The sequence below is a fragment of the Leptopilina heterotoma genome, unplaced genomic scaffold (assembly GCF_015476425.1).
Source record: "Leptopilina heterotoma isolate Lh14 unplaced genomic scaffold, ASM1547642v1 Lhet_32, whole genome shotgun sequence".
Taxonomy (NCBI): Eukaryota; Metazoa; Arthropoda; class Insecta; order Hymenoptera; family Figitidae; genus Leptopilina; species Leptopilina heterotoma.
The window spans coordinates 694,491-722,144 of record NW_025111017.1 but is presented as its reverse complement, the minus strand read 5'-3'; the positions used below and the strand labels follow the sequence as shown (position 1 = coordinate 722,144).

At 22.0% G+C, this 27,654-nt stretch overlaps 1 protein-coding gene across 1 annotated transcript; it reads right to left on the bottom strand.

The window, feature by feature from the left end:
- Positions 1-1,555: 1,555 nt before the first annotated feature.
- Positions 1,556-27,083, bottom strand: LOC122504823 (phenylalanine--tRNA ligase beta subunit). Its single transcript, XM_043616093.1, has 12 exons — positions 26,880-27,083; positions 26,456-26,511; positions 23,378-23,532; positions 20,544-20,613; positions 19,364-19,630; positions 19,101-19,280; positions 16,318-16,493; positions 13,544-13,748; positions 13,379-13,459; positions 8,784-8,876; positions 8,416-8,695; positions 1,556-1,811 (listed from the first exon to the last, which is right to left on the bottom strand). Exons 1-12 carry the CDS (start codon positions 26,935-26,937, stop codon positions 1,660-1,662), a joined length of 1,773 nt encoding a protein of 590 aa, XP_043472028.1. The 5' UTR covers positions 26,938-27,083; the 3' UTR covers positions 1,556-1,659.
- Between the last annotated feature and the right edge of the window lie 571 nt (positions 27,084-27,654).

The following is a 27,654-nucleotide window of genomic DNA, read 5'->3' as shown; positions in this document are numbered from 1 at the left end:
TAAATTTTTGAAAATAATTCAATTTTAGAGAAAAATTTTATTATTTATAAAGATAATTGATAATTTACGCAAAGAATTGCATTAAAAATTTTGAATGCAATAATTTTATTCTTTAAAGAAATTTAATTAAAAATTTATTGAAAATAATATTTAAATTCTAATAAATAAATTGCAGCAAAGGTTATTAAAATAATTAAATTTCTTTGATAAATTTTAATAAAATTTTTAAGAATAATTACATTTTTCGAGGAATTCGATTAAAATTGTATTAAAAATAATAATTGAAATTCTGCAAGTAGCTTTATTATTAATCAAAATAATTGAATTCCTAATAAGAATTTTATTATTTGCCAAAAAAATTAAATACCTGTAAAAATTTTATTATTTATGAAAATAATTAAAGGTTTGTGTAGAATTTTAGTAGATTTTTTTTTAATTTATTGATTTCTTTTGGAAAATTTTATTAGAATAGTATAGATACCTATTAAAAATCATTGAATTGAGGAAAAATTTTGAAAATAATTGAAATTTTTCTAAGAATTTAATTAAAATTTTTGAAAATAATTGATATTTCGGAGAAGAATTTAATTATTTCTAAAGATAATTGAAATTTTGACGAGGATTTTTAAAAATTTTTGAACATAATTGAATTTTTGCGAAGAATTTTATTACTTTTGAAAATAATTGAATTCTTTCAATTATTTGTAATTTCTTTAAAATTATCAAAATTATATCGTATAATTTACGTACTTTACGGACCTTTTTCAATCAAATTACGGACTTTACGGACCTTTTTTTCAAAAAAACGGACTTTTACGGGATTTACGGACCTAGTTCGAGCCCTGCTAAACCAAGTTAATTATGTTTTGCTAAAATTTTACTGATGACAATTTGAAATTTCAACTTCTTCCACATTTTCTATTATTTTTCATTGCTGAATTTTTCATAGGCTTCAAGTTAATGATTCTGATCAACCAATCGTATGAGTCTAGAAAAATTTAAATTTTTTCAAAAAATAAAATTTCGAGAATACACAAAATAAAATTCATAAAAAATGTTAATGATAAAAGAATCACTTGAAATTTGTTACTCGGGAGTTTTTTTAGATCGCTGATTATGAATTTGAGGTCGGATTTACTAAATTCAAAATGGCGGATCCAATATGGCGACAGAAAATGAATAAATAAATATTTAAAAAGAATGATTAATATTGCAGATATTAGATATTTCTTTTTCTTTTTAATTATTTTGAATTACTTTTTTTAATCGAGCCATTTCTGCAACTTAGTGATTTTAGCTGATATTTTGACAAAATAAAATTGATTTTTTAGATAATTAATGTCTAATTAATTGATGCGGTCTGAATAGAATAATAAAAAAAGAATCATAAAAAAGTGCTTTACTTCCAAGGCAGTGACTGTAAATATAAAAATTTCAATTTTACTAGCGCCTTTGTTAGTTCCATTTTTATTCAAACTTCTCTCAGAATGTTAACAATTTTTTACATAAAAATTAAAACTAATTTTTAAAGGATTTATAAAATTTAATATTTAAGTAAAATATATTCAATTTTTTTATTTTATATCGAAAATTATTATTATTATTATTTATAAATTATATGTACATTCACGATATAAAATTGATTTAAAAAAAAAGAATTTATAAAAAACATTCAATATTTATCTCTAGAACTGAACATGGTAGACACAATTCAAATTTCGAAATAACATTCGGATGCAAAACTCCCATCTTACCAATTGTTTTACCATAAACAATAATTTCGGCACAGCGTTGTGGGAAAAATGTTGGATCTGAAAAAAATAAACATTTATTGAAATTTCTTTTTGAAATTCTATTAAAATACTGTTAAAAAGGTTTGATTACAAAAATTGGACCAATATGAAAACAAAAGAAGAAAAACAATTAAGTAATTAAATTTTTTCCAAGATTTTTAAAAAATCAAGATCGTAAACAATATTCTTTTTTAGCTTCATTAATTAAGAAAATTAATCAAAAGACTATAATTAAAATAAGGTTTGCGTGTTTTTGATGTATGAAAAAAGTATGACAATTTATTGTTGTCATTTTTTTCATAAACTGCATTTAGGGCTAGAAATTTCTAGTTTTTTTTTCAGTAATTCAACTTTTAATACAGGATTGCCACAAGTCAGGGAAGTCCGGGAATTCAGGGAATTCAGGAAAAAATCAGGGATTTTTATTAAAAGTACTGGAAAAAATTTAAGTTTTAGAATTTATAAGAAAATTCTCAATTTTTGTGTCTTTTTTGTTTGCCTCATAAACTATGAAATTGACAAGAATTTTAATACAAAACTTTCAATTTTTTCTGTTTATGGCAATAATTTCTTTTTAAATGACTTAATTCTTCAAGAACTAGCATAAAATTATTACTTAGAAATTATTTAATGAACAATTTTACTTCAAAATTTTCAAAATTAATTAGATTTCAAAAGAGTTGCGTTTAAAATCTGCAAAAATAGATCAACTTTCAAAGGCTTCAATATGAAATTTTTAAAAATTTCAATTTTTAATGAATTTAAATAGAAATTTTAAGAACAACTGATTACAGAAATTCAATTATTTTCAAAAATTTATAAACATTCTCGTCAAAATTTCAATTATTTTTATAAATAATACAATTCTTCTCCGAAATTCAATTATTTTCAAAAAATTTAATAAAATTCTTGGCAAAATTTCAATTACTTTCAAAAATTTTCCTCATTTCAATTATTTTTAATATCTACTATTTTAATAAATTTTTCCAAAAGAATTCAATTATTTAAACAAAATTTTAATAAAAATTTCACAGGAATTCAATTATTTGCACAAATAATACATTTTTTATGGGAATTCAATTATTTGAAAAAAATTTGAATAAAATTCTTCGTAAGAAATTAATTATTTTCATAAATAATAAAATTTTTCTCGAAAATTCAATTATTTTGAAAAATTTTGAGATAAAATGCTTTATAAATTTGAAAAATTATAATAAAATTGACTATAGAATACAATTATTTTCGTAAAATATAACATTCCTTATAGGAATTACAATTTTACTGTCAAAAATGTTTGTAAAAATCTTGGAAACAATTCAATTATTTTCTTAAAAAATAAAATTCTTCGAAGCAATTCAATTATTTAAGATATTTTAATTAAATTCTTCCGAAGAATTCAATTTTTTTTCAAAAATAAAACTTTTCACAAGAATTCAATTATTTAAAAAAAAATTTAATGAAATTCTTCGTCAGATTTCAATTATTTTCAATTTTTCAATGAAATTTTGTCGATGGAATTTAATTATTTTCAAAATGTTATAAAAAATTCTGAGAAATTCAATTATTTAAAAAATTTGAATAAAATTCTTCACAAGAAATTAATTAATATCATAAATAATAATATTTTTCTCCGGAATTCAATTATTTTCACAAATAAAATATTCTTCGCAGGAATTCAATTCTTTAAAATTTTTTTTAATAAAATTCGTTGCAAGAATTAAATTACTTTTAAAAATAACAATATTTATATTTATAGCAGAGTTTCAATTATTTCTTTATGTACAATTTTACACAAACTGATAGAAAATTGCATTTATTCTTTATAATTTTATTAAAATTCGCTGAAAGAATTCAATTATTTTAAAATTTTTTTATAAATTTCTTTAAAAATATTCAATTTTAAGAAATATTTATTATTTTAAGAAAATAATTAAATATTTGCGTAGAATTTTATTAAACTTTCTTTAAATTATTGAATTTTTTTGGAAAATTTGATTAAAATAGTACATATTGAAAATCATTAAACTGAGGAAAATTTTTGAAAATAATTTAAATTTTGCCGAGAATTTTATCAAAATTTTTTAAAATAATTGCATTGATACGAAAAATTTTAACAAAATTTTTATAAATAATTGAATTTTTGCAACGAATTTTATTAAAATTTTCAAAAATAATTGAATGCTTACGAAGAAATTTATTATTTTTTTTAAATAATTGAATTCTAGCATTATTGCGAAAGAATTTATTAAAAATTTGTAAATCATTGAATTCTTGTAAAGAATTTTATCAAAAAATTTGATAATCATTGAATTTCTTCGTAGACTTTTATTATTTATGAAAATAATTGTATTTTTGGGAATAATTTTATGAAAATTTTTGAAAATCGTAATTCAATTTTTTGGAAGAAATTTTTTCAATTTTTTTTTAAATAATGAAGTTTCTTTAATAATTTTAATTGAAAATTTTCAAAGTAATTAAATTTTATATTATGAACAATTTCTTTCAAGTTTTTACAATAATCGTGTTTCTTGATAATTGAAATTAAACATTTAATTTTTGAATTTTATTAAAATTTTTAGAAAATAATTGAATTCTTTTGAAAAATTTCTTTAATTTATTGAATACAATTGAATTTGTTAATAACAGTATTGAAAATAATTAAATTTCTGAAAAAAATTGTATTATTTATGAAAAATAATTTAATTCTTACGATGAATTTTACTATTTATAAAATTAATTGAATTGTTTCAAAGGATTTATTAAAATTTTTTAAAAAATTGAATTTTTTCATGAAATTTTATTAAAATTGTATTAAAAATAATTTTGAATTTTGGCAAAGAATTTTGTTATTTCTCTAAATAATTAAGTTGTTTCAAGGATTTTATTAAAATTTTTGAAAATAATTAAATTTTGGAGGAGAATTTTATTATTTATAAAGATAATTGAAATTTTGATGAGAATTTAAAAAAATTTTTTAACATAATTAAATTTTTGCAAAGAATTTTATTACTTTTGAAAATAATTGAATTTCTGAGAAGAATTTTATTATTTATGAAAAATAATTTAATTCTTACGATGAATTTTACGTAGTTTATGAACGACCCCTTATATAAATAATCAATCCAGATTTCAAATGTTTACACACTTGTCAATAAAAAAGTGATCTTTGATGGCTGAGAGATATCTTTGCAAAAATTATAATTTTTTTTTCTTTTAACTTTTTATCATAAGTATTTATAAAATTTCTATACATTTACTCATTTTCTGTTAATTTAGAAATTAAATTTTGTAAATAAAAAAAGAACTTATTTGTTTTGATAATGAATTTAAGATTAAGTGATGTAAAATGTCTTCTTATGAAAAAATATATACATCAAATTTTAACTTGTTTTTTAAATTAATGAAATTTATTATTTTAATTTGTTTGTTTTCTTAACTTACAAATAATATTTCATTAATAAATATTTTCTAAATAAAATCTTATTGCCAGCAGTACGATACATTTTTTCAAGATATCTCTTTACTAATTTAATTCCATTTGTTAATCAATTTGTTGACAAATTCAAATTAATAATATTTATTAAAAATATAAGTTTCCTTAATTTCCAGACCAAAATTATCACTTTTTCCCTGACCCTAAAATTCGAAAATATCAATAACTTCTTTTTTAAATAAATATTTAGACATTATTATTTTTCCCTAGGAATGAAGATTTTCAAAAATTTCAAATTCAAACCTTTTGAAAGTAACAACTTATAATAATTTAAATTTCCATAAAATTTTTCAAAAAAATTCAACTATTTACAAAAATTCTAATAAAATCATTTCAGAAAAATTCAATTATTAAAAAAATGTAATAAAATTCGTTCTAAGAATTCAATTATTTTCATTTTTTAACAAAATTTTTCACAGGATTTCAATTATTTTTAATACAATTTTGAATAAATTCCTCGAAAAATGTAATTATTTTCAAGTATTGGAATTTTTTTTGCAAGAATTCAATTATATTTCACAAATAATTAAGTTCTTTGCTGAAATTCAAATATTTTCAAAATCTACTATTTTAATAAAATTTCTCAAAAGAATTCAATTATTTAAAAAAAATTTAATAAAATTCGTTGCAAGAATTCAATTATTTTCAAAAATTATAAATAGATTATTCGGAAGTTCTTTAAGTAAATATATTATAAAGAAAATAAAAACTTCCAATAATTAAAAAAAACTGAAATAAATTTATTTAAAAAAAATTAATTCCACAGAATTGTTAGTTAACAGTATTAAAAATTTTAGAATTTTACAGATTTTAATTTGAAACCTTTTCAAAATTCAATTATTTCTAAAAATTCATGCTTTAATGCTTTAAATATTATTAATTACTACCTAAAATTTTAACTAAAATTCATTTTTAAATTAATTTTTATTAAAATTTTTTACTAGAATACAATTACTTAAATACAAAAATAAATAAAATTCTTATAAAGAATTTTATCAACAAATTTTTAAAGAATTGAATTTTTTTTGACGAAAAAAATTCTCGTAAAAATCCCAATTATCTTTATAAATAACAAAATTCTTCCCAAAGTTCAATTATTTTCAGAAATTTTTCTAATTTTAATGATTTTCAATATCTACGATTTTAATAAAATATTTCCCAAAACGAATTCAATTATAATTAAAAAAAATTTTAATTTGAAATTTTAGAAAATGACAATTTTGAATGAATGAATTAAATAATAAAAATTTCAGAGGAATTCTATTATTTACAAATTTTTTATAAATTTCTTCGCAATTATTTTCATAAATAATAAAATTCTATAGGTATGTAGGTTTTCAATTATTTTCATAAATAATAAAAATCATCGCAGAATTTCAATTATTTTTGGTGCAATGTTAATGGAATTTCTCGAAAAATGTAATTATTCTTAAAATTTTTATTAAAATTAATTTTCAAAGATTTTAATGAAATAATTTTTAACAATTTGATTTTTTTTCAAAATAATTTGAATTAAATTCTTCGTAGAATTAAATTAATTTCAAAATTCAATTATTTTTAATATCTACTATTTCAATAAAAATTCACAAAAGAATTCTATTATTTAAAAAGAAATATATTATTAAAATTCATCGCAAGAATTAAAGTATTTTTCATAAATAATAAAATTCTTCCTAAATTCAATTATTTTCATAAACAATAAAATTCTTCGAAGAAATTCAATTAGTATCAAATTTTTTGATAAAATTCTATGCAAGAATTCAATGATTTGCCATTTTTTTTCGCAATAATTCACTTGTTTTCATAAACAATAAAATTCTTCGAAGAAATTCAATTATTATCAAATTTTTTGATAAAATTCTTTGCCAGAATTCAATCATTTGCAAATGTTTTATAAATTTTTTCGCAATAATTCAATTATTGAACAAAAAAATTAATAAAAGTTCTTCATAAGAATTCAATTATTTTTGAAAATTTTAATAAAATTCGTTGCAAAATTCAATTATTTTAAAAAAGTTTGATAAAACTCTTCGAATCACTTCAATTATTTTAAAAAATTTTGAAAAAATTCTTTTCCGAAATTCAATTATTTTCAAAAATTTTCCTCAATTCAATGATTTTTATAATACCTATCTACTAAAATTTTTCAAAAGAATTCAATTATAAAAAATTTTATTGAAATTCTGCGCAAACATTTAATTATATTCATAAAATAATTAAAATTCACAAGGAATTCAATTATTTTCATAAATAATAAAATTTTTTAAGGAATTCAATTATTATTTTCATAAAAAATAATTTAAAATTTTAGAAAATAATAATTTAATTAAAATGATGAAAATATTTTTGATGAAATTACAGTAACAATATTTTTATGATAGAAAATAATGATTTTATCTCTCGGTCATCTTTAATTTATTAGAAAACATGAAGAAATCGATCACTCCGAGTCTTCGACTCGGAGCAATTGATATCTTCAAGTTTTATAAAGTTGTTTAATTTAAAAAAGGTTTGAATTTGAAATTTTTGAAAGTCTTAATTCCTGTGGAAAATCCTGTTCCAAAGATAAGATTAAAATATAAATTGTGCAAATATTTTTCTTCTTTTTCTAAAACAAAATAATAATTTTCTTAAAAAAATTGTGATTGAAAAAGAAAATAATGGAAAATAAATAAATTTTCTATTTCTTAATCACGGTTGTTTAACAATTTTCTAATTTTGCTTAGAAGTAAAGAACAAAAATAATTTCAATTTGACAAAACAAAATATTTAACAAAATTTTAGTCTTTTAATGAAAAGAAGTAAAAAAAATTCTGATGATTTCTATTTTCTATCTAAAGTTAACAAAAAACAAAAGTATAAACAAAAGACAACTTCAGAGTGTGAGGGACAGAAAAAGTGAATGAAAGAATAAAAGAACATTCAAATTAATATAGTTAATTAATAGATTATTCGTAGTAATTTCATAGTTTTTGAGGCAAACAATAAAGACACTATTTAAAAGGAATTTCAATTTAAAAAAAACTTTGCAAATTGAAAAATGTTTGTAATATGCAATATTTAAAATTTAACCCAGTCTTTTAGAGGGAATGTTTTGGGATATTTTTTAAAATATATTTTTTGATTTACCATCGGCAGCTCGCAAGTAGTAACCACTGTTATCCTTATTAGCATCCCAGGAAATTTCAAGTTGATTCATCATTCTATCAAGAAGTCCGTGGATAATTTCAAATCCTGCCGATTTATTGCCATAGAGAGCACAAAGATGTCTTTCATTACGAGCACCAACTTCAGTTTCATTGTCGCGGACCACAACATCAGAAACTTCAAATAATTTATGAGGTAATGGCATCTTCTTATTTGCAGCTGCAGTTTTCAAGATTCCTGGCAAAAGTGTTGTCCTTGCCACCTGTTAAATTTAAATATGGTTTATAGTAAACTGTAATAATATCAAGAGTTTTTCATTAATAATAATAATAATAATATTGCAATTTTACTTGAAATTCAAGAGTCTTTGGATTTGATATATGAACTGCAGGAATGGTTTTCATATCGTGACCCAATTTTTCCGAAATGTCATCTCGCGAACACTGAAAGCATACAAATAATTATATACATAATAATCCTTTTGTCTATTTTCTCCACAACTAAAGTAAAACATTTGTACTTATGTTTTTTTATTTTTTTATTTTGAAAAGAATTTTTACTAATCTAAAAAATGTATTGTTTTTATTTATTTTATTTATACATATTATTTGTGTTGACACGCAAAGTTTTGAAATGAGATACAATTTATAAACATTCGTGAAATAAAAATATGTACAGTAAATTTTATTCTTTTATTTTCAAATAAAACTTGGAGAGCAAATTTTCTAAAAAAAAATCAATGTTGGCGATGGGTCGGTAAATTTTTCTGAAACTTGATATTATTGCGAGTATTTTAAAACAAGAAAAAGTCAGTAGGTATATTGCATCAGGACAAAAGTTATTAATATTTTTGTGATTGTGCTGAAACTTTAAAGTTTCAATTTTTAATAAACTATTTTTTTAATTAAAGCCTATTAAATTGCGCATCGATTCCTTGAGGACGATTTTTAATAAATAATATCTGAAATTTTTTATTTGTTAATAAAAATTATAAAAAATATTCTTTTTATACAAAAGGGATAATTTTTGTAAAATTTACAATATTTATTGATAAAAGGAACGTAATTAGTTTAGAAACTTACCCCAAATATTTTCCAGCATTAGAAAATTAATTAAAAAAAGTTTCTTATCTGAATATTTTGTAAATTCTTCCACAATTATTTAATAAATTAATTTTTTCGATTTTTGGAAGACGTATAGAAGGTAAAAGAAAAAAACCCTATTACTTTTTTATAAAATAGACGTCGTTTCGGTGATCTTATTTTAGTTTCTAATTTGTTGTAAACAATATAACACAGAACAAATTTTTGATTCAAATCTTTTATTTTTTGTTTCCGAGTAATGTTTATTTTTTAGAAATAATATATTCAGGGCTCAAAGCAGTAAAAGTATTTAAAAATACGAACTTTACGGACCAAAAATTAAAAATTACGGACCAACTGACAAAAATAGAATCAGGCCTAATCAAATAAGAGAACATTTTACTTAAAACTAGAAATTCAATTTTTCATAACTATAAAACATGAAGAAATCGATAACTCCGAGTCTTCGACTCGAAGTCATCGATTTCTTCATGTTTTATAATAATTAATAATAATTATTAATAAAAATAATTTATAATAATTAAAATCATTATCAATTCAATTATTATTTTTAAGAATTTTTATCTAAAATTCTTCTTTATATCGATTATTTTTAATAATTTTCGAAAAAGTTCTTTGACAATTTTCAAATTCATTTCTTTACCTACAATATTCAATTTTACGAAATTTTAATTATTCGTAAATTCTTTAATTAAATAAATATTAGAAAATAGAAACTAAAAATAATATTAAAAAACTCAATTAAACTTTTACAAGAAAATTAATTACAAAATTCAATTATTTTTTTTATTATCTAAAATTTTAAATAAAATTGATTTTTATGAAATGAAAATGAATTTTTATTAGAAAATTTTACTAGAATTCAATTATTTAAATACAAATAAAATGCAAATAAATAATTTATTGAATAATTGAACGTTTCTTAAAATTCAATTCCCATAAAGAATATTGTTATCAACAAATTTTCAAATAATTGAATTCTATCAACGAATTTTAATAAAATTTTTAAGAATAATTACATTTTTCGAGAAATTTGATTAAAAATTCAATTATTTTTAAAAATTTTAATAAAATTCTTGGCATAAATTAAAAATAATAAAATTCTTAGCAGATCTTCAATTACTTTCAGAAATTTTAATAAAATTTTTCGTAAGAATTTAAATATTTTCGTAAAATAATAAAAATCTTTGCAGAGATTCAATTATTTTCAAAAGTCTCAATAAAATTCTTCTCAAGAATACAATTATTTTCAAAAATATCAGAATTTAAGCAGAAATTCAAACATTTTAAAAAGTTTTGATAAAACTTTTTTTGGTAGAAATTCGATTATTTTTAAGACAATTTTGAAAAAATGTCTCGATAAAATTCAATTATTTTTAAAATTTTAATGAAATTTTTCGAAAGAATTCAATTATTATAATCTAAGATATTTTAACTCATATCTATTTTTAAATCAATGTTTATGAGAAAATTCTACGGGAATAGCAATTATTTAAATACAAAAATAAATAATTTATTGAATAATTGAATTTTTCTTGGAATTCAATTCCAATTAAAAATTTTTTCAACAAATTTTTAAATAATTAAATTCTTTGGACGAATTTTAATAAAATTTTTAAAAATTTTTTCAAGGAATTCGATTAAAATTCTATTGGAAATAATTGAATTCCTAATAAGAATTGTATTATTTACGAAAATAATTGAATCCCCGTAAAAATTTTATTATTTATGAAAATAGTTGAATGATTGCGAAGAAATTTATAAAAAAATTTGTTATTAATGAAATTCTTGTGAAATTTTTATTATTCTTTGAAAATAATTAAAAGATTTTGTAAAATTTTATTAAATTTTTTTTTTAAATAATTAAATTTTTTTGGTAAATTTTAAGAAATTAGTAGATATTGAACAATATTTAATTTTTGCGAAGAATATTATTACTTTTGAAAATAATTGAAATTTTGCAATAGATTTTATTTAAATTTTTGAAAAATAATTGAATTTTATTACTTTAGAAAATAATTGAATTCGTGTGATAAATATTATTAATTATGAAAATAATTGAAATTTTGTAATGAATTTTAATAAAATTTTTGAAAATAATTGAATTTCCGAGAAGAATTTTAATATTTATTTATAAAGATAATTGAAATGTTGACAATGTTTTTTAGATTTTTTCAAAATAATTGAATTTCAAGCCCTGTACGTTTAATAAGAATAGAGTAGAAGGGGGTAATGTAGTGCACTTTTCTTTCGAAGACTCCTGTGGTCACAATTTTCAACCAATTTTGATCAATAAGGACTCGTTGGAAAGACAATGCTTCTAGCTACATTTATGGTGAACATTATTTTTTTGTAGATGTAGATGGAGTTTTTCTATATCCAAAAAACTGAAGGCACTTTTTTTCGACATTCTAAAATTTGTGGGGCAATGTAGTGCACCACTTTGTTAGTGAAATAAAAAGCAGAGAATATATCATAAACGATTTTATTTTATTAGATATAATATTAGGAACATAAGAAACTTAAAAAACTATAAACTAGTAGTGATGCCCACAAGATGAGACTTTGCATGTAAAAACCGAGACGAGATCTAGACTTTGCATGGTATCATCTCATCTCGTGGACAGCACTAAAAACTAGAGATTTCTTTGGTCCTGTGTTAGATAAAACTGAAAGAAAACTGCAATAATTTGCAAAAAGCAAACATGGTTAAATAATACATATTTACGGTACTCTGTACAATTGCACTACATTGCCCCCAACCCCGTGCACTACAATGCCCTAAGCACTTTTTTCACGTTGACTTCAATATCTCAATAAAAACAAAATTAAACGTCAAAACAATACTAAATTTGTGTTCAGAAGTAAATTTTACATGGAAAAAGCACTTTCCTGATACTTTTTTAACGAGCCTTACATTTTCTTCAAGTCACTAAAAAAACGGAAATATATGGTTTCGAAATCTAGTGTTTTTGAAGTGACTCCACAACTTCTTTTAGAAGAAGCACAATAAAGCCAAAATGATATATGTACATTAATATACTTTGATACCTTAACCCTATTATACCAACGGCAAGTAATTCAATTCATTCGTTTAGTCAGTAAACCCAGTGCACTACATTACCCCCCTCTACTCTACTTATTAAAATACTAAAAATTAATCAATTTCATATTTTTTAATAACTTTTGTAATAACAAAACACACAATTATTAATAAAAAATTAATTGTTATAAACAATTAATAATGTTTTTAAGTTGTTTCACGAAACAATAAGTTTAAGTCGATTTTTCTAGACGTATTTTGTAAAAAGGATGAACACTTAATGTGACACATTAACAAAGTTATCAATTTGTTGATTTAGATTATTTAAACAATAAGATTATGGGTTTTTAATTATTTTACTTTAAAATAGATCAAAAGCTAACCAATTATAATGCTATTTAATTGACCATAAAAAATACGAAATTAGGCGGAGAAGTTTATTTTATTTCTATTCGTTTATAACAATTGTTGCTATTTTAAACAAATTATGATCAAAATCTAACAAATAAGTTTTGTTTGAAAGCATGATTATTGTATATTACTCATACCAAATTTTATCAAAATCCATCAAATAAAACGTCAAGAAATTTTTTTTAAAAGTAATTTGATGCTTAAAAATTAAAACGTATTTTCTAAAAAATTTTTCTCTATAATAAAAAAATCCATTAGAAATGTTAATGGATATTATTATTAAATATCAATCGACATTAAAAGGAGAAAATTTACATTCGCTATTTTAGCTAGTAGACAATAATAAAAAAAGCTTTTGTAAAAGCGATGTAAATTTAAAAATTCTTACCAGAGAGAAGGTTAAAGCTTCAGTAAATCCAGCACAAGCCAATTCCTGACGGACCTGATCCGTTAATTTATTCAAAGGTAACTGGAAATGATAATTTACTTTTTAATGAATAATTGCTTATAACAAAATGAAAATTCATGGTTATAAAAGTGAAACATGAAATACCTCTGCTGCAATAGTCATAGTTTGTGGTAAAGTCTTTCTTATCTTATTATAGCCATAAGCAATTGCAACATCTTCGTAAATGTCGCAGGGATGAATAACATCATGCCGTGTAGGTGGAATCTCGACTAACAATTCATTTCCCTTTTCGACTTCCGTCTTTAAGTGCATTCTTGATAATAATTTTGCGACTTCATCCGGAGTTTGTCTAGTTTTTAAACAGAAAAAGAAATCGCCGTTCTAGCAACTTTCAAAATAGATTTCAAAAAATAATGCTGAACAGTAAGAAATTCAAGAAAATTAACCTATCCTAACTTGTTCGTTTTGAGAAACTAGTAAATGCATTAAATTACTTAAACACCCAAAAATGTTATTTTAGCAAGGCTCGGATCGACTTTAAGACTCAAAAAAAGACGCTTTAGTCGCATAAATTCACAACAAAAGTCACAAAAAGTCGCATAAAATTTGCAAAAAAGTCGAAAAAAAGTCGCATGAAATCTTAGAAAAAACGACAAAAAGGAAACACGAAATTGTCAAAATTGTAAAAAAATCACATTTCTCGACAACACATACTTTAATATCAAACAATCCGGAATAAAATTTAATAAAACTCAAAGAAAAATTTTAATGGGGTATTTTTAACATTTTTTTAAAAATTCTCTTTAAAATGTAAAATATTTTTATAAATAATAAAATTCTTCTCCTAAATTCAATTATTTAAACAAAAATTTAATAAAATTCTTGTCAAAATTTCAATTATTTTTATGAATAATAAAATTCTTCTCTAAAATTCAATTATTTTCATAAGTAATAAAATTCTTCGCAGAAATTCAATTGAGGCCTTGGATCCAATAATTCGCCCGACGCTCGGAGGAACGCGTAACTGCCAGTCAGTGAGCAGTGAGCGCCTCTGGGCCACTCACTGTTACCCGACTGGTATTAGCGCGTGCCTTCGAGCGTCGGGCGAATTATTGGATCCAAGGCCTCAATTATATTCAAATTTTTTTTTCAAATTCAAATTTTCTCGATAAAATTCTTTACAAAATTCAATTATCTTCAAAAGTAAGAAAATTCTTCTGCAAAATTCAATTACTTTTAAATAATTTTAAAAAAATCTGTTCAAGATTTCAATTATCTTCATAAATAATAAAATTCTTCTCTGAAATTTAATTATTTGTAAAAATAATAATAAAATTCTTGTCAAAATTTTAATTATCTTTATAAATAAAAAGATTCATCCTAGAAATTCTATTATTTTCAAATTTTTTTTTAAATTCCTCATCAAAATTTTATTTATCTTATTCATAAATAATAAAATTCATTCTGGAAATTTAATTATTTTCAAAAGTTCTGATAAAATTCTTTGCAAAATTCAATTATCTTCAAAAGTAAGAAATTTCTTCTCAGAAATTCAATTATTTTCGAAATTTTCTTAAAATTCTCCTCAAAACTTCAATTATCTTTGTAAATATCAAAATTATTCTGCAAAATTCAATTACTTACTAATGTTTTATAAATTTCTTCTCAATAATTGAACCCCTGGATGCAAGAACCGGACATAGACTATTGAAATTAAATGGGCTGCGTCTGGTTCTTGCATCAAGGGGTTCAATTCAATTATTTTCATAAGAAATAATTACAAAATTTTTTTTTTATAAAGTCTTATAATAATATAAAATAATGATTATTCGAGCCCTGTTTTAGAGCTAAAAACCGTTTTTTTAAGTTACTGCCTAAAATAGTTTGCAACTAACAATAAGTCATTTTTGGTCCACTCTAGAAACCGAAAAAATAGGCATTTTTTGTGATTTTTTTGCAGAGAATTTATAAAGTCAATTAAAATTGGAATATGAGGAGTTTATTGTACATCTTTTGAAGTTTAAAAATATAAATTTTTATAATAATTTAATGAAAAATGGCGACGCTGTTGGGGTTTTCCGTCGACATCTCTGTGGCGCATATGGTCCGTGGCCGCACCAACTGTTCCCGTAAATTTTGAAATATCTTGGGTATATAATTTTTTATTTATTGTACATTACAATAGCTAAAGCAACACGTAGGATTTTTTTCGATATATTGATCCATGGTCAAATGGCGCACTTCTGAAGTTAACCTTTCTAAATTCTACCAAAAAATCGTCAGTAAATTGTTAATAACAAATGAACAATACAAAATAAAAAAAAATCCTACGTGATGCCTTAAAAAATATATTTTCAAAGATGTTTGTGAAGTTTGAACTTAATCGGTTGAAAATTGTACGAGTTGTTAGTGCGGCCAACTCGAAAAATGTAGTTTTCAGATAATCGCGTTTAAAGTTTAAAGTTAATATGCTCTTCACATGCTTGACTATGCCTAACTGACTGAAACAGACGCTTGCATACTGTTTGTGAAGCCAAATTGTGTAGAGTAGACTATAGTTTAGACAGAAAAGTAGCCTTATACCTGCTCTAGATCCTTCAAAGATCACCTCCCGTAGCGCGCTAACAAAAGGACCTCGCCGCTACGAAAATACGAAACTACGAAAATAAATTACTTAGTGATTTTCCCTAGCCGTAATACTACGATATGTTATTTCTGATACCCTAAGGGACTATTTAATGCAAAAAAATAAAAATCGATTTTTTTAAAAGCCTAGAGTGGCATAACCCCTTAATAAACATTTAAGTTTTGGCTCTAAACTTCTGAAAGCATTTCATAAAATTTTCTTTCATTACTGCCAATTAGAGTGAGCTATTAGTTTTACAAAAAAGGAAAATGAAGTAATTAAATTTACATACTCTACACCAATGTATCGTGCTGCTTTATCACTTTTTACTTTTTCAGTTCGGTACTTTAGGTCAGGATAGTAAAATGTTTGTCCATCGGGGTAAACCACCTCAACTGATTCTGCAACATACTTTTCGGAACAGTAATGGCTGAAAGCAGTTACTACTGTGTCAACTGCTATTCGCGCCTGAAAATAAAAAATTTTCATTATTTACATATATAATAGCATAATACGAGTTTCACAAAAAGTTTCACTTTATTAATGTCCATGTCCAAGTTGTGAAATGTAAACAAACGAAAAATTAAACAAACCAAACACTAAAATTTTTCGCTTGTTGGGAGAGTTGGGTTGCAGTGGAAAAATGGGACAAGGAGTGTTGAAAAATTTCTTTGAAAACCGAATCAAGGAGGATAGAATAGTTATTTTCGTATCAAGGGCGCAAAATAGGTGATTGCGACGATGGCGAAATGAAGGGACCGAGGGGACACAATTTCGCGCCCGAGGCGAAGCCGAGAGAGGGAAAGTGTCCCCGAGGTCCCGAAATTTCGCCAGGGTCCTTTGCGCCCATGATGCTAACATAATTTGTTGTCCTAACTGCATGGAAAGTATGTCATTGAGGGCACGAACGATTAAACGCTTATATTAATTAAAAATTAAACCCTATATAAATGTTAACTCTTTGAAGTCTATAATGATAGAAGTTTTAATATAGAAATAAGAAAACAATGTATTTAAAATTGACAATTTTTACAACCGAAATGGGAACAAAACCAAATTTGTCATAATTTTTTTAGAGAAAATAAAAAAAAATTGCACATTTTTATAGACAAAATAAAACAAGTTAAAAATGTTTGCATTTTTATAGTTAACATAAAAAGAAATATTTTGCGCCCGCTTCCCCTGCCCCTGGGTGGGAATGAGATACTTTGCGCCCGCTCCAAGTGCCCGAAATGACATACTTTCCGTGCAGGTAGGACAAAAAAATATTTTTTTCACAGATGCACCTCATCTTATAAAAATGATAAGAAATCGATTGTTAAATGGCAAAAAATTAAAGGTATGATGTTTTATTAAACACAAAAAGATTTTTAGTATTTATATTTTTAGAATGATTGAGTAAAAAAGAGATTATACAGGGTTTCCACAAGTCAGGGAAGTCAGGGAAATTAGAATTGGTTAGGGAAATCAGGCAAAAGTCAGGGATTTTTATTAAAAGTACTGGAAAAAATTTAAGTTTTACATTTTATAAGAAAATTCTAAATTTTGGTTTGCCTCACAAAAATTATCAAGAATTTTAATACAAAACTTTCAATTTTTTCTGTTTCTGACAATAATTTCTTTTTTAATAACTTAATTATTCAAAAACTATCATAAATTATTACTTAGAAATTATTTAATGAATAATTTTACTTCAAAATTTTCAAAATTAATTAGATTTCAAAAGAGTTGCGTTTAAAATCTGCAAAAATAGATCAACTTCAAAGGCTTCAATATGAAATTTTTTAAAATTTCAATTTTTAATGAATTTAAATAGAAATTTTAAGAACAACTGATTACAGAAATTCAATTATTTTCAAAAATTTATAAATATTCTCGTTAAAATTTCAATTATTTTTATCAATAATAAAATTCTTCTCCGAAATTCAATTATTTTCAAAAAATTTAATAAAATTCTTGGCAAAATTTCAATTATTTTAAAAAATTTTCCTCATTTCAATAATTTTTAATATCTATTTTAATAAAATTTTCCAAAAGAATTCAATTATTTAAACGAAAATTTGATAAAAATTTCACAGGAATTTAATTATTTTCCAATTTTTTATAAATTTCTTCGCACCAATTCATTTATTTATAAATTTTTAACGCATCATAGCGTGAATTTTTCTAAATAAGTGAATTTTGAAAAGGGTTCAAAAATTAAAATCTTTGAAAATTTAAATTTATAGTTGCAATATTCTTATAATATAAAATGATGATTTTATCACTCTGTCATTTTAAATTTATTATAAAACGTGAAGAAACCGATTGCTCCGAGTCAAATACTCGGAGTGATCGATTTCTTCATGTTTTATACTAATTTTTTATAAGTTGTTTAATTTCAGAAGGTATTCATTTGAAATCGTTAATTCCTATAGAAAAATAATAATGATTTATTTAAAAATGTATTTATTTAAAAAAGAAGTTATTGATGTTGTCGAATAATTTTACACTTAAAGAAATTCGTAAATATAAATGTAATAGAACATTTCTTTCAGAATCTAATAATTTTTTGAGAGAATCACCTCTATATATTCTTCAGGAATCAGGGAGAAAGTCAAAATTTCTCTCCGTTCCTTCATTTTAACAAACAAATTCGTTTTTGGAAGCAGATTTTTTAAACATGAATAAAACTACAAAGCAGCTCTTTCTCAATTTGCACCTGAGGAGATATAAGTGATTAAAATCACCAAAAATCCTTATAGACTCAATATTAAAGGTAGAATTTTTGACGTTTCTAACTTATAAAACTGAAAAGTCAGCACATAATATGAAAGTACATTGAAAGTATTTAATTATAAGTTTAGTTTAATTTAGTAATATCTGTTTGTCAGATTTCTCACAATTTGACATTGAAGACCAAGAAAATGCAATTTTCCATAAAACACAGTGTTAAAAAAGTGAAAATTATTTATATCTTTTGTCACAATCAACCTAGACCCCTAAAATTTAACTACATTTTCTTTACTCTATTTTAAATTATTAAGTATTAAGTAAATAAAAATTTATTAACTATAATTAATAAAATGAATTTACCTTGGTAAGGTCAGTAGCAGTGCATTCGATGAAAATATTTTTTGTATCAAGAGTGATTTTACTATGGTCCCCATTAATAATTGGCGGCAACGACAGTACTACACCTTTACTGTCGTAAATTACAGGATACACAGGACTGTCCCTAATAATTGGTAAGAATTGCTTCAATTGAGCGTGATTCTAAAAATGAGAATACGATTCAAATTAAACATAGATTCATTGATTAATAAAGTATGTTACAGATGATAAGATGATTAACTTACAGAATAGAGTTCCATGATACCGTTTCCGGTATATTCTTTTTCCGCATTAAGAGGTTTGAAGAAAATCTCTTCCGGTGGTTTCGCATCGTAAACAAATGGTCCTTGAATTGTATCTAAATCGTGAGTACCAATTGAAACAAGACTGCGTTTTCGGCCAATATTTTGATGCAATTTATCTTGCAGATCAATGAAGCTATTATATGAATCCTGGGTTAAAGTTACATTTCTCAAGACTGCAGCGACCAAATGTTGCCTCACTTGTAAACACTGTTAAGTATTTCACAATTTATTTTTAATTTCAGAATTTCATTTTTTTCTAGTTTATAAATTAATGTTATTAAAGATGCTGTTAAGTTGAATTTTATTGAAAAGTTTATATTCTTATATTAAAATCCAAGTCTTTTAATAAAAAAACAAGGTTGACACAAAAAGTTTATTTTCTTTTCCCTAGGAATGGAGATTTTCAAAAATTTCAAATTCAAACCTTAAAGTACCAACTTATAATAATTTACATTTCCAAAAAAAAAATGAAATTGTTTACAAAAATTCTAATAAAATCCTTTCACAAGAATTTAATTATTTTTACAAGTAATAAAATTTTTCACATAAATTCAATTATTTAAAAAAATGTAATAAAATTCGTACTAAGAATTCAATTATATTTCACAAATAATTAAGTTCTTTGCTGAAATTCAAATTTTTCTAAAATCTACTATTTTAATAAAATTTCTCAAAAGAATTCAATTATTTTAAAAGAAATGTAGTAAAATTCGTTTCAACAATTCAATTATTTTTATAAATTATAAAATTTATTCTTTAATTAAATATATTATAAAAAAATGAAAACTTCCAATAATTGAAAAAAATTGAAATAAACTTATTTAAAAAAAATTAATTCCACAGAATTGTTATTTAAAAGTATGAAATTAATTTAAAATTTTTCAGATTTTAATTTGAAACCTTTTAAAAATTCAATTATTTCTAAAAATTCATGCTACAATGCTTTTTATATTATTAACTATTACCTAAAATTTTAACTAAAATTCATTTTTGAATCAATTTTTATTAAAAAAATTTTACTAGAATTCAATTACTTAAATACAAAAATAAATAAATTATTGAATAATTGAATGTTTCTTAAAATTTAATGTGTATTTTATTCTTTAAAAAATATACTTACAGACTTTTTCATAACGATCTTTTGCATTCCATTTTTCGGCCTAATGCTTTTATAACGGGGTAAGGGTACTCTAAAATGATAAAAAATTCAGTTTGAGTATATCAAAGATAAGTCGAATAAAAATATTTGAAAACATATTTATAAATATATTTATTTATTTAAATAAAAGACGATAAAATAATAGGGTCATTTTACGCAAAGCGGACAACCCAAAACTTCTAATAAAAAAAATGAAATTTTTAAATTCCTGCTTATTTCTATTTAAATGTATTAAATGAAAAAAATGACGTCTCATTTTTACAGTAAATTTCATTGTTTTTAATTTAGTGAATTTTAATTGCAAAATTAGATTCATTTTCATTGATAAATAAAAAACGAATGGCATCTTTTTCAAACAGTTTGGAAAACAGTTATGTTTTAAGTAATACAGAGTAGAAACTACGTATCTTTGAAAAATTACTTTTTTGATGACTTAAATAACTTTAAAATTTGAAAAAAATATATAAAATTTTTTCCTTTTTATTTTCAAAAAACTGATAAAATTCTGAAAAAAATGACATCTTAACGGAAAAAAATGTTAATTTTTCAATCATATATTTAACAAATACCTCATTTTTGGTGATTTGACAAATTTCTTAATATCATTCGAAGAAATTAATGTCTCTTAACGTTCATAGGCTCATTTAAATCGTACTTTTTTAAAGAACTGAAATTTTTTACAACAATTTATTTATTTCCTTAAAAAATGCAAATAAAAAAAAGTTGAATGAAAAAAATATAAAAATTTTCATAAAACTATAAATTAAATTTTTCATAATTATAAAACATGAAGATATCGATAACAAAACATGATCAATTTCTTCATGTTTTATAATAATTAAAGATGGCCCAGTGATAAAATCATTATTTTATATTACAATTATTTTCTAGAATTTTTAACAAAAATTCTTCTTTAAATCAAATCAATTAAACTTTTTCAAAAAAATTAATTTCAAAATTCAATTATTTATAAAAATTCACGCTATATTGCTTTTAATATTTAACTATTATCTAAAATTTTAACTGAAATTAATCAATTTTTATTAAAAAATTGTACCGGAATTCCATTAATTTAAATACAAAAATAAATAATTTATTGAATAATTGAATGTTTTTCGAAACTAAATTATCATAAAGAATTTTATCAACAAATTTTTAATTAATTGAATTCTTTTGACGAATTATAATCAAATTTTTAAGAATAATTACATTTTTCGAGAAATTTGATTAAAATTGTGTTGAAAATAATTGAATTCCTAAAAAGAATTTTATTATTTTTCAACATAATTTAATTTCTGCGAAGAATTTTAATATTTATAAAAAGGATTGAATTTCTGCAACCTAATTTGTAATTTCTCCAAAATTAAATTTTTTTTAGTATTATTAACTAAAATTCTTCTATAAATCAATTATTTTAAATAATTTTTGAAAAAGTTCTTTGAAAATTTTCAAATTTATTTGTTTACAATTCAATTTTATTTCATTTTATTTCAAGTAAAATTGAAATAAACTTTTTCAAAGAAATTAATTCTTCTACAGAATTGTTAGTTAAAAGTATGAAAAATTCAAATTTTCATAGATTTTATATTAAAAAACCTTTTCAAACTTCAATTATTTCTAAATGTTCACGCTATAATCCTTTTAATGTTCAATTATAATCTGAAATTCTAAGTTAAATTAATTTTTATATCAATTTTTATTAGAAAATTCTACTAGAATTCAATTATTTAAATAAAAAAAATTAACTTATTGAATAATTGAATTCTCATAAAGAATTTTAAAAACAAATTCTTAAATAATTGAATTCTTTCGACGAATTTTAATAAAATTACACTTTTTGAAGAATTCCATTAAAATTTTGTATTAAAAATAATTGAAATTCAGCATTGGGTTTCATTATTTACGAAAATAATTGAAAACTTAAAAAGAATTTTATTATTTACGAAAACAATTGAATTTTTCGAATTATTAATTAAAAATAGTATTGAAAATAATTGAAATTATTCGATGAGTTTTATTATTTATGAAAACAATTGAATTCTTGCTTAGAATTTTATCAAATATTTTAATTTTTAAAAAAAATTTAATTTCCATGAAAAATGTTAATATTAGTGAAAGTAATTGAATTATTGTGAAGAATTGTAAAAAAATTTAGTTAAATAATTGATTTTTCGAATTTTTTTAAAATGCTATTCTAAATTGATTTAATTAGTCCGTGGAAATTTTATTATTTATGAAAATAATTGAATTTTTGATGAATTAAAAAAATTTGTTTTTAATAATTCAATTCTTTTGCAAAATTTTATGAAAATACTAGATATTGAAAATAATTGAATATTTTTTTTAAATAATTGAATCGTTTTAAAGAATTTGATTATAATTTTTGATAATAATTTTTTGATTTCATATATTAGCGAATTTAAAGCAGTGTAAATTCTAAAAAAACAGAAATTGTATCTTTTATTGGCTAAAATCTAAAAAAAGTACCCAAAGAAAGTAATTTAATTTTTGACAAAAATAGTTTTTTTAAAACTGTTATTTCAAAAAGAAACATTTTCTTTTTATTTATCTCAATTACTTGTTTTCTATTTGCTTTCACAAAAGAGTTTTCATTTAGGAACCATTGAAATAGTTGCCAAAAATATAAAAAGGGTGAAATAGTATTAGTCGGTTATTCCTGAAAAGATAAAAAAATGAAAAAGGGATTTTGAATATAAAATATGACTGTCATCGTGAAAAAACTTTGTAAATTCTAATAAAAGCAAATAGTGAAATATAAAAACATTTGCAAGTACTTTTCTAAAAAGACGAGGAGTCCTGTCACCAAACCTTCCAAGCACAATAGGTCGTATCGATTGGCAGGAATATCAATTTTATAAATAATTTCCTCCGACGCACCATCACTTTGTTCTGAGCCCTGTTCTTTTGCGATTATTTGCTTTTCTGACGTCTATAAAAAATAAATTATAATTTTTAGAACATATTCAACAAGAAACTTAAATATTGAATATTTTTGAGTAAAAGGCTTATCGTCGTTTTAATTCATTTAATTATTAAAACGACCGATAAGCCTTTAACTCAAAAATATTTAAGGGAAAGACCCCACCTTTATTTTGACCCCTTTAAAATAAAATTATTAAACGAGGTAATATTTTTTTTGCATCATTTTTAACCTGAAAACATAAGATGGTCAAAAATATTTAATTTTAATTTTTGAAGAGGTTAGAATTTTTTTCTTTTGACCTATTGCATATTATTGCAAATCCATACGAGGAGTTGTTTAGAATGGTAAAATATGCATGGAAAAAAATTTTCGTAGAAAAATATTAAAAACTGTAAGAGAAGATCGATTTTTAATATTCAAATCTTTAAATTTTGCCGAAATGTCGGAAATCCCGAACCTTTAATTTTTTCCAATTTGATGCTCTGAATCGAATAAACATTGTTAAAATTGACAATTAGCTCATTTTCATGGTAAAAACTATAAAATTCATGGCTTTTTGCATTTATTTCGGTATATATATAAAGTATATCATAAAAGCTTCGGACTATGATTTTTATGGTTTTTACCAAAAAAATGAGCTAAATGTCAATTTTAACAATGTTTTTTGAATAATAGCATCAAATTACGTAAATATACACAATTTGGAAAAAAATGAAAGATTTAAGGCTTTCGAAATTTCGGCAAAATTTAAAGATTTGAATATTAAAAATCGATCTTCTCTTACAATTCTAATATTTTTTAACGAAATTTTTTTTCCATGCATATTTTACCATTCTAAACAACTTCTCGCATGGATTTGCAATAATATGCAATAGGTGAAAAGAAAAAAATTCTAATTTCTTCAAAAATTTAAATTAAATATTTTTGACCATCTTATATGTTTTCAGGTTAAAAATGATGCAAAAAAAAATATTACCTCGTTTAATAATTTTATTTTAAAGGGGTCAAAATAAAGGTGGGGTCTCCCCTTAATAAACGGTACTTAATTATAAGAACATCTAAATAATAATTAATGTTACTACACAGTAAAAAAAATAAATTATTACAAAACAAAAGAGATGGACCTAAAATTTCAATATAAAACCTCATGAAATTTAATCATTTCTAAAAATTATAACTGTTAATAACCCTTCAAAAATTCAATTATTTTCTACAATTTTTAACTAAACATTATCTGTAAAATAATTATTTTGTATAATTTTCCGAAAGTTCTTCGAGAATTCAATTATTTAAATATAAAAATTCAATTTTTTATAATAATTCTAACTGTAACTATCAATGCTTTTTTTAAAAGTTATTAAGTTATAATATTTTTAAAAAATTATAATAAAGAAATTCTTAAAATTTTAAACAATTTTTGAAAGACAATAGTTTTTCAATTATATATACTATTGAAAAATTTCTAAACAATTGAAATTTGGTGGAATTTTTTTAAAATGATTAAATTTGTGACAAATTTAAAAAAAATTAAATTTTTAAAGCAATTCAATTATAAATATAAACATGATTTCTCCAAAATTTTAATAAGTGTGAAAAAGTAAATTTACAAAAATTTTAATTCACATTGCTCAAAGATAATGGAATATTAAAAACTTATGATAAAACAATTCTAAGAATTAGTTTTTTTTTAAATATTACGCTGTAATTTTTGGAATAATTGAATTCCTTAAAATAATTTTTGTATAGTTTAAAAAAATAATTAATTTTTTGAAGAATTTTAATTATAGATTTCAAACATGATTGTTAATGTTAATCTTAAAAATAATTCTAAAAAATTGTAATGCTATTATTTTTTGTATGTATTTGAATTTTCGGAACTATGCAGGTAATTGAAAATATTGGAAATAATTAAATTATAAAAAATTTAAATGAAAAAATTCAAAGAATTACATTTCTCAAAAATATTTTAATATCATTTTTAGAAGCTAATTTTCATTTTTAAATTTACACTTGAAAGATTTTTCAATAAAATTTTTGAGACTTTAATTATTTTCCAAATTTGCAAATTAAAATTCTTCAGAAGTTCATTTTTAATAAAATTTTAATAAAAAACTTTAAACAAATCAATTATTTTCAATTAAATTTTACAAACTTTTAATTATTCAAAAAATTTTTAATTATCGGTGCTATACTTTAATAATTTATCTTAAAAAAATATTCAAAAATAATTTTTGAAAGATTTGGCTATAGTTATTTTTCATATCATAAAAATCGAAATAATTTGTATTTAATACTAAAAATGTAGTATTTTGTTGCAATTTCTGTAAGAAAAGTTGAAAAAGTGTCAATCTTTGAAAAATGAATGGAAAAAAGTCGCATTTTTTGAAAATATTTGAAAGTCATAATATCCGAGGCTTGTTCTCTGATACTTACAAAAAAATTCAAGGGTACAAAAAATAATTTTTAGATGCTGTATTTTGGAAATATCAATTATTTAAAAATTTTCAATTAGGTACTTCAGTTTAACAAAAAGGCAATAATTCCAAAAACATAGAACTGCCATATTTTAAAACCCTGACTTTTTAGAACTTTGAATATTTTTGAAACTTGAATTGAAAAGACGAATTCTACACTTAATTTTTTTTTAAATTAAGTAATTAATAAAAAATTTTAAATGTAATTGTTTCAAAATTAATTTATTTTGGACGCAATTTCAACCCTTCAATGCTGCTTTTTTATTAAATTAAAATTCATTAAAAATTTTTTTCTCTTGTAATTTTAGAATTTTTATATTTTTCCTGTACTTTTGACAAAATTATCTGATTTTCCTGAAACTTCAATTTATCAGACGATAAAATAATGATAGAAATTAATAATTATTTTTATTTGAGGCTTTTGCCTTAGAACTTCTTGATACTTTATTTCTTACCACTTCATCTAATTCCAAACCGAATTGAAAACACAGGTTTTGAAATTCATCGTCAGCTGTAATATAAAACAAAAAATATATTACTTTATTAATTTTTATTGCTTTATATTTACATTATTGGTACTTCATAACATTATGAATTTGGACATTTACAGTTTAAAACTATTGAAATAATTGATAATTAAAATTAAAAAATTACAGTAATTGATTAATAATTTAAATCTTTACTAAATAACAAATCTGGAAAAATTTATTTTATAAAAACTATTAAACAAATCTGTAAGTGTTAATGAAATGTAAAAAGCCGGTTCTATTACACGTAAACTTATATTTTACGGAGATGTTTTTTTCCTACTTTCAACAATCTGCTAAAAAAAACAATACACGTGTTTAGAGAAAATTTATAAACAATTGAACAACTTACAGTACGATTTTCCTAGTTCTTGAAATAAAAGATCTCGTTTAACTCCGATTGTAGGCATGTTCACTTATTTATTTACAATAAGGAAAGTAAACAGACTTTTTTTTTCTTTTGAAAATATAAATGTGAAAAACAGAATAAATAAACTTTGACAAATTATCAAAATTGAAAACTAATTTTTGGTTATATTACGCAGAGATGGGTTCCTAATTTACTATAAATGTAGTCTTAAGGTACGGTCACAGCTTTGCTGCCTGCGCAGTGTTACGAGCCGCGTTACCTTTATTAACGTAACTCTTTATGATTAAACGAACTTACAAGTGAAGTTCGATTATAATTAAAGGCTAAGCAAAGCACATCTACTTCGCGAATGTCGTTTGCGAACGCAATACATGGGTTAGAAAAAGACAGAGATATATTTGTATTTTTTTCCAACTCACGCTTTACATTCGCGAACGACTAGTGTTCTTAAATTCTCGAGAATTTAAGTTGGGGTAATTTCCCTGAGGAAATTACGGTAATTTAATTTTTTAAAGAGAATATAAGAGAATTTAAGAGAATATTGAGAATTTAAGTTTATTTATTTAAATAATGTATATTTATTATTTTTATTAATATAAATACATATAATTCAGCACAATTGCGATGATTACTTTTATCTAAAAAAATTCTTTAAGTTATATATGTAAATAAAAAAAAGTAAAACCACAAATTTTTTAAGTTATAAATTTAATGTCATTTGCATTTATAAGGTTTATAAAATATGCGTAACTTAATA